General features: G+C 44.7%; 1 protein-coding gene across 1 annotated transcript in view; it reads left to right on the forward strand.

Annotated features, from left to right (window-relative positions):
* Positions 1-476: 476 nt before the first annotated feature.
* SRD5A1 (steroid 5 alpha-reductase 1) overlaps positions 477-21560 on the forward strand; it is a 35019-nt gene continuing 13935 nt past the window's right edge. Inside the window, exons 1-3 of the mRNA XM_069492770.1 lie at positions 477-763; positions 17261-17427; positions 20767-20868. Of these exons, the coding sequence (XP_069348871.1) occupies positions 477-763; positions 17261-17427; positions 20767-20868 (556 nt within the window). The remainder of the gene's footprint in view (positions 764-17260; positions 17428-20766; positions 20869-21560) is intronic.

The raw sequence follows: 21560 nt of genomic DNA on the forward strand, positions 1-21560 counted from the left end.
GGTCCTTTCAGGAGCCTGCAGGGACCCTCGAGAACTAAGCCAAAAGCACCGCAATCCGCCCTCCCAGAAGACAACGTGCGACAGAAAATTGCGGACACCCCTGAGGGGGGAAAAAGCTCCAGGGAACAGCCCCAAGGGCGTCCCCGCGCTAAGCGACCCGGTCTCGCACGCGGGCTCAGGCAACTCTGCGGGCAGCCTGAGGTCGGCGCGTGCGCAGAGCGGCGCGGGGCGGGGCTCCGGCTGCCGGGTGGGGGCGGGCTCGCGGCAGGCCCCGCCTCTGCCCCGCCCGCGCAGGTGTCCGGCCCCACCCAGCCCCGCGCGATGCTAGGGCCGGCCGGCTGGGTCTGGGCGCGGCGCGGTGCTAGAGCGTCGCAGGCTCGCGGGCATCAGGGAGCCGCGCCTCCGCCCCTCGCCGCCGCCCTATATGTGGGCCGTCGCGGGCACCGGGGCATGGAGCGAGCCGTCCCTCCGCGGCGATGGCGATGGCGCTGGAACAGGAGCGCCCGCTGGACGCGCTCGCCTACCTGGAGTGCCTGCTGGCCCTGCTGGGCTTCGCGAGCCTCTCGATCGTGGGCTCGCCCTACGGCCGCTACTCCTCGCCGAGCTCTGGCCCCCGTGTGCCGGCGCGGGCCGCCTGGGCCGTGCAGGAGCTGCCCTCGCTGGCCGTGCCGCTGTACGAGTGCGCCCGCGCGTCGCCCGAGCGCCTGCGAAGCGCGCCCAACCGCGTCCTGCTGGCCATGTTCATCGCCCACTACGTGCACCGGTAACGCCGGCCGCCCGCATCTCCCCCAGCCCTGGCCCTGGTCCCCTGCTTGCCTCCCGCCAGGGTCCCCGCGCCCTGTCCCAGGGGTCACCTCCTGCCCTGCGCCCCTGCCCGCCCCCCTTGGCGTCCTCTCTGCTGGTCCTTTTCTCTCGCTGGCTGGGTGTGCTGTCCCTGTGCCCCCTCAGGGATTCAGTTGAGAAATGAATAGGGATTAGTCTGGGAAAAAGCGGGAGACGGTTAGAAAGGATTGAAAGGGAGTGATAGGAAATTTGTGAAACTTTGATCTTGAAAGTATTAGCTGTACAATAAACCTTGGTTTTGTTTCGGCAGATCAAAACTGCAGGGTCCAAAGTAGAATGCTGCTGGTTTCACATCACCTTATCCATCGTGTATTTTTTTTTTTTTTTTTTTTTTTTGAGACAGAGTCTCACTCTGTTGCCCGGGCTAGAGTGCCATGGCGTCAGCCTAGCTCACAGCAACCTCACACTCCTGGGCTCAAGCAATCCTCCTGCTTCAGCCTCCCGAGTAGCTGGGAGTACAGGCATGTGCCACCATGCCCCGCTAATTTTTTCTGTATATTTTTAGCTGTCCAGATCATTTCTTTCTATGTTTTAGTAGAGACGGGGTCTCGCTCTTGCTCAGGCTGGTCTCTAACTCCTGATCTCGAGTCATCGGCGCGCTTCAGCCTCCCAGAGTGCTGGGATTACAGGCGTGAGCCACCGCGTGGGGCCTTGCAATCGTGTATTATTGCTCCTTTTCTGTCCTTGCTCCTTTCGGCATCTTTGGTGGTGGAACTGGTGGAGCTGTTTTCTCCTGGTGGAGTGATTCAGCTGCAACTTGGAAGCCTGGTGTCCTAAACCTACTTTGTGGTTTCCCCACTGCAAGCTTGATCACTTTCAGGGTCTTTCACCTCCACAAAATGCAGGGAGCCCCAGGGCTTGCATAATGCCTTTCCAAGGAACTACCTTAAACCTTAACAAATGAAGTCCTAAAGATGACTTCTAAATCTTTTGTTTTTGTTCTGTTTTAAAAACCATCTCTCTGCAGCAGAGAAAGTTGAACCACCTTAAAACACATACTTTCTAGAGACATAGGAAGGATTCATTGTGTGTTTATAAGCCTCTCTTCTTTCTCCTTGTATCTTACATTCCAGTAAGGAGAAAGAACAGGTTTCCCAGCTCCAGTGCCAGAACAGGTGTCTGGGACCCAGTCCAGTTCTCAGTACATAAGTTGCCTGGATACTGGCACCTTATACCTACCTGATGTAGTCAGTGTTCTCATTCTGCTTTTATGTGGGCACTTTACAAAGGCTTAGTGAATGCTGTGTACCTGAAACTCTTTACCTTTAAGGAATAGTCAGCGTGCTGGATTTTTTTTTTTTTGTAAGATGATCAAACATTGCCGACATTTGAATATCATTCAGACCTTTCTATCTGTATATATTTTTCCATCAATAATCCAGAAGCTGTGTCTGTCTGTTTTTCTAATGACTAGAAGCAAGCTCTGGGGTCAGACCGTTAGGTGCCATCCCAACTCCATCGCTCACAACCTCAGATAAGTTAACCAAGCTGCTCTGCACCAGGCATTCCCCACCTGTAAAATGGGCATAGTGATGGTACCACCCTGTGGGTCTGGCATGCATTTTAAGCAAAGGCAACTCCCTAAATGCTTGCATGGTGCTGGCACATCTGAATGCTCAATAAATAATGCACCGTTCTCCACTGCTGTGCGTGCGTAGCCATGCATGTACTTTGTGGGTCATCCGTGGACACTGCCGCCAGCCCTCCAAGCCAATGAAGATGTGGCATTGGAAACAATGTTTTGTCTGAAAACCTGAGTTGAAACTTTCAAACTTAACACGTCGTGTTTAATTGTACCCAGGTTCACTTGTGGGAGAACAAATGCAGCCTCCCACAGGGCCAAAGGCACCTCTGGTGTGACAGAACTTGAGTAGATCATTTTGTACATGTGAGAGCACTGAGACACAGCAGGTGGGTGTTCTACCCAAGGCTGTTGGACGGGGGATTGCTGGGGCTAGACTGATTCCCAGACTAGTGGTCTTAAAAACTACTCCAGAATGGTTTGCCAGGTCAGGTATAGTTTTTAAAACTGGTGGGCTTTTTAAGTTGTACATGTTCCTGTACACATAGTCTGTGTGGTTTGGGGCTATTTAAGTTTTCTAAATAGAAAAGATAAACATTTTCCATTCTACTCAAGCAACTAATTTATTAAACAGTCATTTGACCTAAGTCCTAGAGCACTTGGAGGAGAAGCGGAGTGGAAACAGCATTTACCGCTGGCGATAAACCATCCCAGCAGGGCCTGTGAATGGCGTGGGGCCCCATGTTAGCATGGGGAGCTGCAGATGATACAAGACCTAGCGAGAGAGAAGGCTGCGTGAACACAAGCCGGAGTTGTGCGGGAGGCAGGAGAAAGCTGAGCTTGGGGAGGTGCTGGCAAGGCCGAGTGGGTAGTACCTTGCCGAACTTGAGAGGTGTCCACAGAGCCCCTGCTGCATGCAGAGCCACGGGCTTGAGAAGGAGTGAGGCAGGGCCCTGTCCTGAGGAGTGTGAGCCCCTCGTGGGAGCAGTGAGGACCAGACCAGCCCCAGGGGTTTGCCACAGACAGTGAGGCCCAAAGACAGCAGGACTTCAGCTGTTCCCAGAGCAACTGACAGTTCAGGGGATGATGAGGATGGAACAGTCAGCTCAAGGAGGAAGGAAAAGGAAAGGAAGGCTGTGTTTGCATGTGAGATAGAGGAGACCTGCACGTTTTTATGTATTTGTCCAGCAAACATTCACTGAGGACTGACTTATGGCCCTGCTGTAGTACGGGGCACACAGAGACACGATATTCCCTATCAGTGGAGGAGCAAAAGGTTACGGGGGAATCTGCAGGATCTTTGGGGCAAAAGTGCCAGGGAGGGGAGGGCGGCCTCACTGGGAGGGGAACGGGGCAAAGCTTGATGCAGAGCAAGCCCCAGCCCTGTCTGTTTCCCCCAAGGAGGGTAAAGGACATTTTCAGGAATGTCTTTAGGGCCCAGAGCAGGGATAGGAGTTGCCTGCCTTCTTTCTGCGCTAAAGCCTCTTCCTTTTAGTCCCGGAGTCTGTGGGGTCTTGGGGGCAGAGGCAGTGTCTCCTCACTCAGTTCCCAGTCTTCCTGAGCGTGGAGATCATCTGGCTTGGTGCCAGCTACCTGAGGCAGGTGCGTTCTCCTGCCTCTTACCTAGCCTCCCACCTTCTCATCCAAGGGCCCGCCTAAGCTTGTGCTTTACTCTGTCCTACAACCTTTGCTCTCTGCTCTCCTCGTTACCCAGGTCTGACACTGTGGTCACAGTGATGCTCCCTCCTCTGCCTCACCTGTGTTCATCGTGTTCCCTGGCCCTCTGTTCTGTCTCCCTGGGCTGGTCCTAGTCACCGGTTTTGGTTCCTATTGGGCTTCCTCACCCTTCCCCCTGGCCCCCACGCTCTTTCCCTACCCTCACCTTTAAATTCTGCTTTGCTAGACATGGCAGCAGGCTCCTGTTGTCACCAGCATCAGTTCAGGACTGCATGTGTGTGGCAGAGGCCCTCCGTGGGGCTCTCCAGGCTGCCAACCATCTGCCCTCATGCCCTGCTTTCTCTCTGGCCAAGCAGGCTGTTCCAGTATTTCCTGGATTGCCTTTGCTCACAGATCATGCCTTCCCTCTCACAGCAGTGACTTCATTAGTCAGGGGGTTATTTCTTCATCACTGGTCCATTTAACACTGTAGACCCCAGCCCCTGGGCTGCAGACGGGTACCAGTCCATGGCTGGCCTGTTAAGAACTGGGCTGCGTAGCAGGAGGTGAGTGGCGGAGCGAAGTTCATCTGTATTTACAGCCGCTTCTCTTCTCTCACATCGCCAGCTGTCTCCCCCTCCTGTCAGATCAGCGGTAGCATTAGATTCTCATAGGAGCGTGACTCCTACCGTAAACTGCCCATGCGAGGATTGTAGGTAGCACGCTTCTTATGGGAATCTAATGCCTGATGGTCTGAGATGGGGCTGAGGCTAGCGCTGGGAGGCAGCTGCAAATACAGATGATCATTAGCAGAGAAGTTAACAATGTAATAATAGAAATAAAGTGCACAATAAATGTAATGCACTTGAATCATCCTGAAACCGCCACACCCCCTCAGGCCGTGGAAAAATTGTCTTCCATGAAACCAGTCCCTGGTGCCAAAAAGGTTGGGGACCACTGATTTAACAGACAAAGGGCCAGAGCCCCAGGCACTTCTTGCCCTGGGAGCCTTCAGTGGTCATTTTGTTATGACCAGTTGCCAGGTGGCCCCAGAGTGCTGCCGTCAGATGCCCACAAGGCCCCCTCTTCCTAACGTCTGCCCCGAGGTTTGTGCTCAGCCAGAGCTGTGGCCTGTGCAGTTTTGCTTCTGTGGTTATCCCTGATTACGATGCCTCAGAGACCCTCACCTACTTCTGATTCATCATTCCTCTTGCATAATTCTATCAATGGTCTCTTGGGCGAGGCCTGGCCCAGCCTCACTTTTAAATGTGTCATGTGACATGTTCAAAACATAGCAGGGAACTGAGAGGATGAAGGATGTTAAAAAATAAAAATTAGCCACATTAAAATTTTAGGGAGTTTACTTGAGGAAACAGATTCATGAATCAGTGCCAAACCACAAAGGTGTTGGCTCCCTGGAGGGGACAGCTTATTTTGTAAGATGTTTGCACAAGGAAGACAAATATTTGATTGGTTAGAGTGGAAGTCCCCAGATATAGAGGTTAGTTCATGGTTTCTGATTGGTAAGTCTCCAGTTGGAGGTTAGTTTGCGGTTTCTGATTGGTAAGTCTCCAGTTGGAGGTTAGTTGGTTGTTTCTGATTGGTAAATCTCTAGTTGGAGGTTAGTTGGCAGTTTCTGATTGGTAAAATCTCTAGTTGGAAGTTAGTTGGTGGTTTCTAATTGGTTATGCCTAAGTTTCCTTTTACTGTTTACACTGAGTTGGGTTTTGTTTTGCTTATGTAGGACCCAAAGCACCATCTCAGCCTAATGGCCTTCCAATTAATTTTTTTTAAGGAGGGTGCACTGGATCCTTGGCCCTTGCTTTGTGGGTTCAAATAATCTGAGAAAAGAAAAACTATGCAAAAGTGTAGAATGATGAAAAGTGAAAATTCATTGTGACCATAATGTTGCTTTAAAAAAGCAAAGTGCTTATTTAAGCATGCAGCTTTGTTGGCATCTGTGTGATTTAGTCATCACTGCAAAAGAGTCTTCTACAGAAGGAAAGACAAGCAAGAGGAATACATCCAAATCTAGGAAGTGCTATAGATTTCAGTGGTCTCAAATTGTTGAGAAAAAGTAATAAAGTCAATTATTTAACTTAACTGCTCTCCAGGCTGGTCGCAGTGGCTCACACCTGTAATCCCAGCACTTTGGGAGGCCAAGGCAAGAGGATCACTTGAGTTCAGAAGTTCAAGACCAGCCTGGGCAACATAGCGAGACCCCGTCTCTACAAAAAATAAAAGTATTAGCCAGGCCTAGTCACACATGCCTGCAGTCTCAGCTACTTGGGAGGCTGAGGCAAGAGGATTGCTTGAGCTCCAAGAGTTTGAGGTTACAGTGAGCTATAATGACAATGCTGCACTCCAGCCTGGGCTGGAGTGAGACCTTGAAAAAAAAACAACTCAGTTTTAACCATTTAAATGTAATTAAATTTCCCATGGCCTAAATTACTCCTAAATTACCAAATTAGATATTTAATTGTTCCCTAACTTAGGGGTGCATCACTATAGATTGTCCTGAGAGATGATATCCAATTGCTTTTATTTTTCAAGTCAAGCCATTTGCTGAATGATTGCCTTATTTGTGATGGCAAGAAAACTGAGGCATTGTTATTCCAGTTTGTTGGTAAGATATTTCAAGAGGTAATTTTTTAGTTTACTATATGAATTAAATCTTGCTTCTAAAATCGCAAAACCCAAAAATCTTACTTTAAGTGTTTAAAGAGTAGTCATTCCAAGTGATTGCTTGCATTTTGATTCTCTGGAATTAATACTTTACCTTGAGTCTTTCCTCTTTTGAACAGATGACATCCAGCAGATGGACATGAACAGTTATTTACCAATTAATTGAGTTTAATACTGTATCGGCAATTATCCTGCTGGTTTGAAATCACAAGTGCTGCTTAGGAGTGTGAAAAGCTCAGAGCTGTCTGTGGTGTCTTTCTGTTGTGGTCACTCCAAAGACTTCACGGAAAGTGAGAACAGACATGTAGGCTAGCCCTGGTGATTTTGTTCTTCTTGGTAATCCATTTCTCTTTTTTTTGGGGGGGGGGTGATTAAGTGGTTATGATTTAATGCATTAGAAAGTCAATAACATACTTTTAGTTCAGATTTTTTTCTTTTTATGACATACTTTTTTTTATTTCAGAATATTACCGGGGTATAAATGTTTTGGTTACATAGATAGTTTTTGTACCATTTGAGTCAAAGTTATTAGTGTGCCCATCACTCAGATAGTGTATGTTGTACCCTTTAGGTGTGAATTTACCCATCCCCTCTTCCCCACTCCCACCTGTTTGATTTCCCATGAATGTTACTTCCGTATGTGCACATAAGTGTTGATCGATTATTTCCAATTTAATGGTGAGTACATGTGGTGCTTGTTTTTCCATTCTGTGATACTTCACTTAGAAGAATGGTCTCCAGCTCCATCCAGGATAATACAAGAGGTGCTAGTTCACCATTTTTTTTAATGACTGAGCAGAACTCCATGGTATACATATACCACATTTTATTAATCCACTCATATATTGATGGGCACTTGGGTTGTTTCCACATCTTTGCAATTGTGAATTGTGCTGCTATAAACATTTGTGTGTAGATGTCTTTTATGTAGAATGTCTTTTTTTCCTTTGGGTAAATACCCAGTAGTGGGATTGCTGGGTCAAATATGGTAGTTCTACCTGTAGCTCTTTGAAGTGTCTCCATACTACTTTCCATAGAGGGTGTACAAGTTTGCAGCCCCACCAGCAGTGAATGAGTATTCCTGTCTTTCCACATCCATGCCAGCATTTGTTGTTTTGGGACTTTTTGATAAAAGCCATTCTCACTGGAGTTAAGTGATATCTCATTGTGGTTTTGATTTGCATTTCCCTGATTAGAGATGTTGAGGATTTTTTCGTGTTTGTTGGCCATTAGTCTATCTTCTTTTGAAAAGTTTCTGTACATGTCTTTTGCCCACTTTTTAGCTGGGGACCAGCATGCTTCTCCCTGGCATGGTCAGGGATTGATCTCCCAGGCCCTGGGGATGGGCCCACTGGCCAGATCCTGTACCCCCAGGTCTCAATTGCATTGCCCAGCAGGCACACAGGGAATATTTGTGAACTAGTCTGGGGGTGTGTGTGCCTTCAGGGGCAGATCAGTGTGGGTCCTAGCTGTGGTGTGCTCGTGGAGCACCCCTCCTTCCACAGGAGGGCCACACTCCCCTCTCAGGCTGGAATCCTGGCAGGGAACCTCTGGCCTGCATCACAGCCGTGGGGGAGCTCAGCTGGCTTGAGGGCCTGACTGCTGGCAAAGGCCTGGGAGAAACCGAGGAATAGGGGAGGGTGGAAAGGAAGGAGGCCTGCTCCAGACTGCCTCCACACTGCAGACTTTCTGGTTGAGTGGAGCCACTTCAGCCCCTCTTTAGCACCTTTGCCCAGAGGTGGGGAACAGACCTTTGACCCCTGCAAAAAGCATCTGTGGAGCTTGAGGGCAGGCTCACCCAACCCAGCCCCACCCGCCCGGCCTCACTCCCCCACCACCCCTGCTGAGGTGGAGATAAGGACACACCTGGAAGTTCCGGGGCCCCACCTGCCACCTGGGGCATTAGAGTGCTTCTCCTGAGGAACTAGAGCTGGTCACAGGACCCAAAAACCACATTGCAGCTTGTTCCTTCTGGGCAAGAGCCACCAACTGACAGGGAAGTCAGTATGCACACCCTTTTACTGCATCTACTGACTCATCATACAGGGTGTGGTCGAGTCCCACCCACAAGTACCCCCTACTGTTTCAGAGATTAAACTGGGCGTGTCACTATCTAAACAAAAGAAAATCCAAAAGCAACAGCTCCTCCGGTAACCCATTTTTCTTCCTATGTGCTTCAGGATGCTTTCTTTTTCCTTAGATGGATGATCCGTGATCCGTGTTTGCCTGTTTATTAATGTTGCCCAATTATCGCTGAGCCTTTTCAATCAGCAGTGACAGGTCATCAACCCGGGAAATCTGATTTCTCCAAATCATGCTTCAAGTCTGTTCTGAATGTGTTAGCTGCCAGGACTTAAGATGCATGTCGGTATGGCATGCAAACGAACTTAGAGTTGAAATACATGCTCCTTGTAGAAAATTTGGAAAATACAGAGGAACCGAAGGAAGAAGATAAAAATTGCCTGTAATTCCATCACTTAGAGATAATGTTGACAATATTTTGGTATATCTTTTCCCCATCTCTTTCATTGTTCTTAATAAGTTTTTGATAACTTTTTCTAAGCATAAAGATACACAAAAACACGATATCTTGTAACTTACTTTGGCACTTAATAGCATCAATATTTTTCTCATATAATAGAAACACCTAATACAAAAGACTTCAAGCAACTATTTAATATGCCATGGACCAGGCCTTCCTACTTCTCCCTGGGTCCTCGTGGTGTGGTGGTGGTGGGGGCACCTGGGAAGGTGGCATTGACTCCCCGCCACTGCCTCACGTGTGATCTCTCCACCAGCCACATCCCGCCCTGAGCCTCCATGTTCTGATCTGTAAAATTGGGAAAATGACAACAGTTTTGAAGTATAAAAAAAGGCATTTAGTGTAGGGTTAAGGATTATGAGAAACACTTTTATCAGGCACTGTATCAGAAGCACTTTTGTGCTATGTCTATGCTTGTAAGCTCAACCAGAAGGAGACAGCCCATTGTCTTGGCTGTCAAAGCACCAAAGAAACTCTGGCTTCTTAACACTCTTGGTTCAGCTCCATCATCAAACAGGTCCCACATTCCTGGTTGCCTTACAGACACCAAGGTTTGCAGTTTCAATGGATAATAAGAACAACTCGATGAAATAAGTCTTGTTTCTTTACATGGAATGGAAAGAAAATAAAATACGAAAATTGTAACACAGCAGAACAAAGTGTCAATTTCAGTTTTATATGTCATCTGATTAGTTGGCAAATAGAATTCCTGTGTAGCTCCCTGGGACCTGACTGTTTTGTATCCCTTAGCTCATTATCAGAACAGAAATAGATTTATATAACACATTACCTGGTAAAGTACTTTTTAGTCCCAGTGTTTCCTAGTTTCTCTTAAAGATGGTTTCCATCTTAAGAGATTTTCAACTTCTGGTTCAATACCTTTTGTCAAAGAGGGTTAACAGTCATTTCCAACAGTTCCTATATGGAAGGGTGATTTTTAGTGTGAATGAGACAATGTAGGAGAAAAGGCTTGTGCACACCTGTGTCCGTCGTAACTGCGGTGGCCTGGACCCTGGGCCCTTGTGCAGTGTAGGCCATGAGTGGTTTGTGTCCAGGCCAGTGTGCCCACCTCCTTTTCTGTTGAGACTGCCCCCGTGTCCTAAGTGAGACCCTATCAGTTTACTCTCATAAACTGCCTGATCCACTGTGGTCTGTAAAGTGCTGTTGTCCCTCTAGAATCTTGAAAGAACAGTCTCGCTAACTGGCTAACAAGAAAATAAATTTATAACTGGCAGCCACTTAGAGTAGCACAAACCCTGCCTCTGAGGTTAGTAGCATAAATACCTCTCCTACAGAGATGTCTACCTAGCAATTAAAAGAAGCTGAACAGACAAAAGAAGATAAAAATCTTCATTAACATTCATCCTAGCTGGTCAATTCACATTCCAAAAGGAAAGAAAGTTTCTGGGAGGGGGAGGAAAGGGTAGACTATCTGATGGACCATCATCAAAAATTCACTGCGTATAAAAAGGTTTTTGAGTATTGTTTAAGCAGCCTTCAGAGAGTTCTGAGTGGACAGTAGGAGTGCGAACTTCCCCTGCCTCCTCGAGAAGAGACAGTACCAGATGCCTCCCGCTATCAGGAAGAAAGAAGAAACTAATATCTGCTATGAATCTGCTCCATGAGAAACAGAAAAACCCAACACAGCTGTTTCGTCATCAGTCTGCTGGAGCAGAGGGAAAAAAGCCATATTTACCCTTTAAAAGCACCAAGCAACTTTCCTCCCTCTCTGTGCCGTGGCCTCTCTCTCTTTCTCAGAAAAATAAATAAACTTTTACTTCTATGTGTCCTAATCACTGTCTGAGAATTCTTTCTGCCCCCCGAGTGTGGACTTCACACCCTAACAAGTCTAGATGAAAACTCCGATAAGAGCCATTCCTAGAAACCGCCTTCCCCGTCCCCATTCTGGTTCCAGTTGGCCCCAGTCACAGGAAAGCCTGTGCTGACCACGGTTCCGTGGATTCCAAGCAAGGAGAAGTGACGCTAAAGGGACTGACCCAGAAGGAGAAAGACCATCTAAAAGCTGCCAAAAGGGAGCAGAGCGCCCCCCGCTGGGAGGCCAGTGTGTCCTCAGAGCCGATGGCAGGCTGGGTCCAAGTCAGAGCCCTCAGGAAGGAGTGAGGGGAAGGAGGACCTTACCCTCCCCCCCCCACCGAGGTCTTGGGGCACAGGCAGCAGGACGTCAGGTCACTGCTGCCTGCTTCACGGCGGGGATCAGAGAGCAACAGAAGAGACGGGTTTCGGTCTGCGTAGGGCCCAGCTTCCAGCCTCGCCACTTTTCTAGCATTCTCGTGAGACCGCAGAGAGGGACCAACCTTCTCCCAAGGTCCCTTGGGAACACCTTCCAGTTTCCCCCATGGCATATGCAGAAGCAGGGGTGTTCCTGTAAGTGTGGACACACGGAAGCACGTCCTTCGCCCCAGAGCACAGCCAAGCCCCGTCTGCAGCAGCGGCCTGCGATCGGGTGCCAGCGCCTCACACAAGGACACTCTCTGGGGAAGTCAGAGTGATGCCTCCAGAATCAACACACCTGTTTGAACCCAGACCAGCGGTCAGCAGACCTTTTCCGGAAAGAGCCATGTAGTGCATGTCTTAAGCTTTGTGAGCCAAGACACTGTGTAGGTATTTGTAAGGAGCGAACAAATTTTCACGAAAATTTCAGTCACTAAATTCAAAATATAATTCTTAGTGCAAGTTTTGTAATACAGGTCTAATGAGAAGAATAGAATTCTTTTTTTGGTAAGGAATAACACTCTACTCATTGGGATTCAAAGTCAATGTTCCCTGTCATCAAAATCTGTTGTAAATGCTCATCTCTTAGTGCCTCTCTGTAATGAGATTTTATGTATTTTTTACCTTGAAAATGCAAATGTTGATATCAGTCCATAAGTATATGGTTTTAATTGAGCATATGCATCACATGGAAGGTAGCCATGGGATTCTGTTAGATTCTACTCTGGGTATTTGCTTTCCAGTATGTCATTACATTGCAGATTAGCATCTTCCTATTCACTATTAGGTGACAACTTCTCAATTACACAGTTAAATGGATTTTGAAGTATGGAAATCCAGGTTCACAAACACCATTAGGGCTTTAGTTTGAGCTTAGAAATTATTTCCACTGCAAATGTATGTGAGAATGGAGAGCTCATTTTTTAAAATTTTAACAGCATGGAAAGTTTAAAGCAATTTGACATGACTTTTGATTCAAACAATATTAGTTGTCATTTGAAATGACTTTAACACAGTATAAGTTTTGCACATAAGTGCTGTTTTGCCTTCTAATTTTAGGTTGAATTTATTAGGCTGCATTATCAAGTCTGTGACAAAAGCTACTTTCCAAAGCCCTTCAGAAGTCAGTAATAGTGGTTGAGGGCAGTTCTTGTTCAGAAAAGTTTAAATCTCAGCTCTGAGCTCAAAATAATGCAAGAAAACTGTACCAAGCCCTCAAACTGCTTCGTGGTAGGACAAATCGGGATAGTCAGCTTATTCCTGACAAAAAGTTGCAAAACTGATAATAGTTAAGTCCAAGAGAGGGACCGTCACATTCACTGTTGGCACTATTGGCTCAATCACACATGGTAGATTTTCTGGGAAGGACTTTCTGATGCAAGAAATAGCTTTTAACACCTTACATTTCCACAAGCTTTGTAAATTTGTAATTTTTTGGTTTTTCTGTTCCATCCATTTTTACCACTATCAATTGTAACATCTTAGTAGGTTCCACTTTGGATTCTACTAAATTAGTGTTTTCTCAACTTCTTTGAAAACATTCTCACCTGTAGTTGTTCCACACAGACTATTGAGAGAGCCTAATTTCTTCAGCCACTTCAACCTTCTTTCATTTGACTCCTTGAATAAACAACTGACATGCCTAGACTCACCAAGAGCCAAGGACTGCTTTGCAAGGCAAAATTTGCCTTGTTTCTTAATTGACTGTTGATACTGCTCCCAGTGCCTTTAACTCTTCAAGCAACTGTTATCACTGAAAGGCTGATCATCTTAAGTTTATATCCTCTGGACATGCCTCTTAGGCTGCTGCAGTTAATTAACTCACTATTGATGTACAGCTTTCCTTGCTTCACTAACAAATGAGCCACTTGACAACTCACTTGGGTTGCAGCTTCATTTTCATTTCTTCTGTGAAGGAATTCTGCTGTGATGAGCCTCTGTTTTAAATTTTCTAATTTTTCTTCCCATCACTTTCCTGTGAGTTGGGAATATTGTGACGGGTGCTGAGTCTCCTAATAGCAACCTCTGTTTTCTATGGACACAGCTCTAGTGTCATTGCACACTAAGGAATACTTTGCCGTTTGATTCAGTAACAAAATAACCCATATTACACTGTGGCTTCAAAGTCCGCTTTTCTTGTTTTGACGTGATGGGTATGCACTGATAATAAAATTCAGTAAGATGGGTGGTGCAGTGACGGTCACTGACGCCCCGCACAGGCTCCCCTGCAGCGATCTGCTGTCACAGCACGAGAGCAGCCACAGACAACACGTGAAGAAACCGCCATGGCTGTGTTCCAATAAGACTGTATTTATGGACACTGAAATTTGAATTTCACGTTATTTACATGTGTTATAAAGTATACTATTTTGATTTTTTTCAAATATTTAAAAATATAAAAACCATTCTTAGCTCACATCAAAGCCGGTGTTAAACTGGATTTGGCCCATGGGCCACAGTTTGCCAACAGGCGATCTAGATTCACATTGCCATCGCAGACCCAGAACATTAGTGACCGACGAGGAAAAGGAATGTGAAGGCAAAGTGAGAGGCCGGGCGCGGTGGCTCACGCCTGTAATGCTGGCACTCTGGGAGGCCGAGGCGGGAGGATTGCCTGAGCTCAGGAGTTGGAGACCAGCTAGCAAAAGAGCGAAACCCTGTCTCTACTGAAAATAGAAAAAATTAGCGAGGTGTGGTGGTGCACTCCTGTAGTCCCAGCTACTCGGGAGGCTGACACAGGAAGATCACTTGAGCCCAGGAGTTTGAGGTTGCTGTGAGCTAGGCTGATGGCACAGCTCTCTAGCCTGGGCGACAGAGCGACACTCTGTCTCAAAAAAAAAGAAAAAAAAAAGACAAAGCGAGAGAGAGGTTTGGGTTTCCCCTTTACAAGGTGCCAGCTAACATTTACCAGTTCAAGATTCAGCCCAGAAGTGGGAATTGAATCGGGGGACATGGATCAAAAGAGTGAGGTCTCATATCCTGGAGGGAAAGTCTACCACGTACACAGGATGCTTCCTCAGAGTACTTCTTTGACACTTCACTTGTCAATTATTTAAAATCTGTGACATTCAGTGCAGAAGTCTTTCTTAGACCACCTTGTTCTAGTGTCTATTCTGTGTATTCCAAGCTTCCTAATTTTTTCCTTCCTCTCTTTGACTTTGCCTTCCTATTATCGTGCATCGAATTTGGGATGGATTTTGTTCAGGTGAACAGCCCCAACCTCTTATGAACTGAGTACTATATATTTTAGCAGACATCTTTCCAAACCAAATCCAGGCCTTGCATCCCCCACAATTCTTACTTCCTGTTCTTTTTTCTGTGTTTCTTTAAAGTGAGAACTCTAACACTTTCTCAGCTCTGTCCTGTAGTTTGCCTACTGGAAAATTCCTTGGCACTATAACTCCCAGGGAAATCTTTTCTCAATTTTCTCACACTGATGCCCTTTCCCCCTAAGCTGACTTCAGGAGTATTTACTCTTGATATTTCTCAAGTCTCTACACTCGGACTTAGAGTACAAACCCTGCTATCCTCTGCCCTGAATTCTGTTTCTTCTGGGTCTAACTCAAGTTCTTCCGTCCTGGTTGAGATGCCAGGGGAGGCGAGGGGAACACCATTGCCTGAACACCACAGGTCACGTCTCGGTCTATTTTTAAGGAGCCCACACTGGACCAAGAAACACGCACTTGTTTTTGTGAAGACCAAATTCTAGTTGTTGCACAGGAAACGTTGACAGTATAAACATTTGCAGAGCGCCTGCATCCCAGATGTCAGCTCACTGTTCCAACTACTTGTCCTGGTCTGAATCATGTTTCCAAGATGCGGAGAAAAACGGCTGGGGTTCTTTGTGCTTTCTCAGGTGTTTGCCAACGTTACAGCTTCCCGGCCAATAACTGCCTCACTGATGACACAACAGCCAAATGGATGCTTTAATGTCCAACAAGTGCTTTGCTCTACACCTGTACGAAGTCATCTTTGGGGACCTGGCCTGAACACAGTGGGAACCTTGAAGACTGCTTTTGATTCGTGTGAATGTTTTCCAAGGAGTTGAGTGATGCTGTTGATGACAGAATACATTGAGGATATATAGCCAACATTGTGTTACTATTATTGTGCTACTATTATTCCTGTTACATTAGCAACTGATGACCAATTATGGCTTGACCCTGGAGTAGATGGCTAGAATGAAAACAAATAATAAGCTTTTAAATTTTTCATGTGGTATTGAAGTATAATTTACAAATAATAAAATTCACTCATTTTAAGTCTATAATTTGATGAATTTGGTCATTATGTACAGTTGTGTAATCATCACCAAACTCAAGATACGGAACAGCTGTATTCCTCTAAAAAATTCCCCTGTGGCTCTGTGGCCAGTCCCTTCTCCTGACTCTATTTTTGCTTTTTCTGGATTTCATAAGTCTAAGTTCAATTTTCTTTTTTGTTTTTTTGTTTTTGTTTGTCTTTTGGATACAAGGTCTCACTCTGTTGCCTGGGCTGGAGAGCAGTGGTATCATGATAGCTCACTGCAACCTCAAACTCCTGTGCTCAAGGGATCCTCTTGCCTCAGCCTCCTGAATAGCTGGGACTATATAGGCACATACTACTGTGCCTGGCTAATTTTCTTAAGGTTTTTGTAGAGATGGAATCTCGCTGTGTTGCTCAGGCTGGTCTCAAACTCCTGGCCTTAAGCAATCCTCCCACCTCAACTTCCCAAAGTGCTGGGATTACAGGTATGAGCCACCATGCCTGGCCTTCAACTTTACAAACAAAATATAGAACAGCGTAATATTCCCCTAAAAGGCTCCTTCATGCAGCTTTGCAGTTAATCCCCTCCTCCGAGTCTAGTTTTGCGTCTTCTAGATTGCGTAAGTCTGAATTCAGTTTCTTTCATTGATACAGTGCTACTCAAGTTGTCTGTCTCTTCTTGGGTCGGTTTTGTTCATCTGTATCTTTCAAGGACTTTGCCTATTTCATCAAGTTGTCAAATTTATTGGCATACAGTTATTCAGGATGGTTCCCTATTATCCTCTTAAGGTTTGTAGAATTTATAGTCTCTTTCAATGTATTCCACATTGATATTAAAAAAATTCAAACACAAAATAAAATTTTGCATTCTTTTTTCTTTATAAGTTTCTAATTTCTTGTCCTTTTATTTTCTCTCTTTAGGTGTTAGTAGGGTACATCTAAGCCAGTGTGGTATAAGAAAAGAACATGGTCTTTGTATTACCCAGATTTACATTTAAACTCAGCCACTCACTGGCCCTGTGAGATTGAGTAGCTTACTTAGCCACTCAGATGGAGACCTAATTTCATCCTCTGTCTAATGTGGGTGACACCGCCTCCTGCCCAGGCAGCTGGGAGGCCTTTCCGGCGACGGCGCTCAGGGAGTGGGAGCCGTGGTGGTGGTGGTGACGACGGATGGTGCGATGGCGTGCTCCAAATCGCAGTGCTCAGACTAGGGCCAGTTGATGGGTTTAGGATAGTAGGAGCTGTGAGAGCTTCTTGAAGCCTTCAGTTTCCTGTAGCTCAGTGTACCGTTTCGTATTCTGTGTAAATAGAATCGTGAGTTTGTGCGCCGTGGTGTACATTATTGAAACCTGGTTAATTCTTTATCTAGAAATCTGCTTTTAGCAAAGATACAGTAAATCAGCGCGAGTGTTCCTGAGGATGACGTTTGTATAAGAAAGCAAGACTAAAACCCCAAGACATTTAAAATAGAATTACAGAAATGATAGTCTTTTTTTTTTTTTTTAATTTGTTTCTGTTTCTTGTTTCCGAAGGTCATTGATCTTCCCATTTCTGATTCGAGGAGGAAAACCGACACCGCTGTATTCGTGTGTAGTAGCATTTTTTTTCTGCGCCTATAATGGCTACTTGCAAAGCAGATACTTGAGCCAATATGCAGTGTATGCTGATGACTGGGTGACAGACCCCCGTTTCCTAATAGGTGAGTGTCCACGGCTACAAACTCCACCACATTCAAATCATCGCTTTTGTCTTCACGTCCCAGTAGTTTCTAGGTAGGAAGCTCAAACTTCTTGAGCAAACAGAGTCTGTGACGGTCTGTAAGCTCCCCAGAGGAGAGAGCCGCAGGAGGGCCAGGCTGTCCTGCCCCACAGCAGGGCAGGGTGGGGGCAGGGAGGCGATGCAGGTGCAGGACACCTTCGCCCACTCTGGCCTGAGGCACAGATGCCTATTCAGACTGAAAACCTAAAAATAGCCACAAGCTCCAGGAGAAGGAACAGTGACTCTTAATAAGACCCAGGAGACTTGGGCCTCGCTGACCACATAGCCTAAGACGCGCCCTGAATCTCCTGCAGTTTCTTCTGTGGCGTGAGAAAAAGCCAGACTGGGTGATCTTCCAACAATGCAATTAGGTTTCTACGATTATATGAACTTGAATAAACTTTTAGTTTTGTGAAGATTTTGAATTTTTTTTACTTGTGTCAATTAATGTGAATTAATGTACATTTTCAACTAGTAATTATAACCTTACAAGTTCTGAGCAATATTGAAAATAAAACATTAGCAGTCGAAAATATTTGCGAGAGCGTTAAAAATTCATAATCTCCAGCCTGAGCAAGAGCGAGACCCCGTCTCTACTAAAAATAGAAAGAAATTATATGGACAACTAAAATATATATATATAGAAAAATTAGCCGGGCATAGTGGCACATGCCTGTAGTCCCAGCTACTTGGGAGGCTGAGATAGGAGGATCGCTTGAGCCCAGGAGTTTGAGGTTGCTGTGAGCTAGGCTGACGCCACGGCACTCACTCTAGCCTGGGCAACAAAGTGAGACTCTGTCAAAAAAAAAAAAAAAAAAATTCATAATCTGAGGAATTTTAAGGTAGGCTCTTCTGTATTTATTTAGTCCTTCCAGCATTTAGAAATTAGAGCATATTCAGATGGAGCTCACACCCGTGGTAGCATTTTCAGAGTCTGAAATTGGTCTGTCCAATTTTCAAACTACCCTGCAATGCTTCGCCTTAAGCTACATAAATTGACCTTACATTTCATTTTGCTTTTTCTCTATGTGTACGAATTTATAAACTTTCACATTTCTCAGTCATATTTTTTCAGTGAATTAAAATTGTATTCCAGCAGCAGTGCCCTCGTCATAACTGAGCATGGGTACAGTGAGAAATCTGTTCCTGCTCTCTGAAATGAAGGTTGTCTGAGAAAGTGTTTCAAGAACCTTTTCTATCCCCAGAAATCTGTGCCTCTGTGAAATGCTAGACTGAATTATTTTTAGCATATGGTACCCCCAAAATCTTGTTGATTTACCTGCTTTTTGACTTCCTCATTTTCTTCCACCTCACCTATCAGAAGAAGAGAAAGAACATGCTTTCCAGTTCCTGTGAAGAACACACGCTTTTTGCCTCCCCACTTTCTCTGGGGCAGAAATGATGCTTTTCAGATGAGACATGAAAGGTCAGAGGGGTCAAACACCTGTCCCCAGATCTAAATGTAGGAAACGACAGAGTGGTGATTTCAACCACTTCTCCAAGCTGAGTGCCCAAAGGTGGGCGGCAGAGAATCAAAGGATGGGGAATTTCTTTTCTTTTTTTTTTTTAACTAAAAGATATAGGTTTTCAAGGTTTCAGATTCTCACAGGAATCATTTCTAAGATGAACAGCAGCAGAATCCTTTTGGTCTGTGAACTTAAATGTCATTCAGAGCAGCTCTGCAGACATACCTACCTCATCACCTAGAGATGCCTTTGAAACTGGTCGAAAACTCAAGACACCAACAAATTTTATACACACATCTTGGCTTCTCTGCAATTAAACAGAAGGATTTGAAAATGAAAATATGCCAGTTGGGAAACAAACTAGGTTACCTTTTTGTGTTAAATTTATTTCATAGAGTTTATTGTTTTCGTGAGGAAACAAACATGCACTCACATGAGTAATTAATTATATTTATATAATTACCATGAAGAGCTAAGCAAATAATAATAAAATTCTAACAAAAGATTTTTATAACAGTAAAAGTGGTTAATCTAAAAGAGTTTATACAAAGATTTTAAGAGCCCTACAAATGGAATTAAATGTTTAGCTTAGATAAACACAAATACTGGCTTTCTTCCAACCCAGTCAGTAAAGGGAACTTGTCCCCTAGAAGAAAAATAAAGTAAGCATGTTATTCAGACATGATTCTTTCTAGAACCTCATATTGGAAGCCATATCACCTAAAGGGGACATACTGAAATCCAAAAAGGTAGCAAATCAATGATAAATTTATGGACCCAATAAGTGGCTTATGAAATTTGATATGAACTGCTTAGGAAAAAAAGCTGCTTGCAGTGGTGAAATCAGGAAAATAAAAAATCTTGAAACCCTGTCTGCAGGCCAGAAGGCTTTCCATGTCCTTGTCCCTTGCTCTAACTGAAAAATTATTCAGTGTCACTGGGATAAGTGATGAATCATTAATAATAATGATACCCTAAAACTACATTTCTTTGATATTGAATTGAATGCCACCATTAAGCACCATCTGCTTTTCACAAATGATCAAATTAACCTCCTTTTATAAAACACTGTGGTGGCGTTTTGCCTTTTCTTGTTGGAATTAATTGATGTGATACCTAGAAGTCTGCTTTAAGTGATGAAAACCCCCTGAATGTTTGTGAGGCTGGGAGAGAAACCACTGGGGCGCTGTGGGACTGGGAAGCCCTGCAGCTGGCAGTGACAGATTCTTGTCAGGAGCTGGGGAGGAAGAACTGACCAAGGAATGCTGATTGACGAAATCCCAGGAGATCCGTGGTGGGGAAGGCATGGACATGCATTAATTTGTTCAAACGAGCTTGGAATGAAAGAAGAAGACCAGCTACTGCCCCTCAAGGGGCCTGTGTGCAGCTAGTACTAGTACCGTGCCTCTCCTTGCCTGAGAGGTGGAGATGGTAGCATTGCCTCGTGCAGCTGTTGTGAGAAAAGTCTACCTGGTGTGCTGACTCCCTGAGGCTGCCAACACCTCTCCGGGAAAGGAGCCTTGTGCCAGTCATAAGACATATTTCTGTTCATACCTGTCATCCTAAAAACAGACGGTGGCCATCCGGTTAAAGTATTTTGAATGGAGTAGATAATTTATTAGTATTATTAGAAAAACAAAGCCCTATTTGGCACACCTGACAGCAGTGCTTAATGATTTTTACTACCAGTTATGGCTAATATGTTGTACTGATAATTAGAATCTGAAGGATTACAATAATACTATTCCATCAGGCTTGGGCTCTTAAAATTTTGTAATTCATTAAGCATAACAATCTTGTATTTTTTTCTTTAGGTTTTGTCTTGTGGTTAATAGGCATGCTGATAAACATCCATTCAGATCATATCCTAAGGAATCTCAGAAAACCAGGGGAGACTGGATACAAAATACCCAGGGGTATGTACTGAAATTGAAGAATTTATTTTAAAGTTGCATTGCATGGTGCCTTGCTATTTTAGTTTTGCAACCTCTAATAAATAGCATTATAGTATTTATTTATTGCCAATTTTCAGTTTCCTTTATGTAAAAGTGATTTTCTTTGGTAATATGATTTCTTGCATTTTACTTTTTGTGTATCTTTTGTAGGATTTTTGACTTGAGGTTACCATGAGGCTTGCAAATAACATCTTATAACCGATCATTTTATAATAAGTTGATGACAACTTAACTCTGATTACAAAAAACCGACAGAGAAAACTAAAAAAACTCTACACTTTAATCCCATCCCCCTTCCCAACTTTTTGACTTTTTGTTGTTTCTGTTTATATCTTTTTATACTATATATCTCTTCAATAGTTGTTATTATTTTTGATAAGTTTTTCTTTTAGTCTTCCTATTCAAGATATGAATAGTTTACACACTGAGATTACAGCGTTAGAGTATTCTGTATTTATCTATATACTTACTGTTACCAGTGAGTTTTATATCTTTAGATGATTTCTTACTGTTTGTTAATATCCTTTTCTTTTGGATTGAAAAAACTCCCTTTAGGATTTCTTGTAGGATAGGTATGGCATTGACAAAATTCCTCAGTTTTTTTTTTTTTTTTTGATCTGGGAAAGTCTTTAGTTCTCCTTCATATTTTAAGG

This window comes from Eulemur rufifrons, chromosome 17 (assembly GCF_041146395.1).
Source record: "Eulemur rufifrons isolate Redbay chromosome 17, OSU_ERuf_1, whole genome shotgun sequence".
Taxonomy (NCBI): domain Eukaryota; kingdom Metazoa; phylum Chordata; class Mammalia; order Primates; family Lemuridae; genus Eulemur; species Eulemur rufifrons.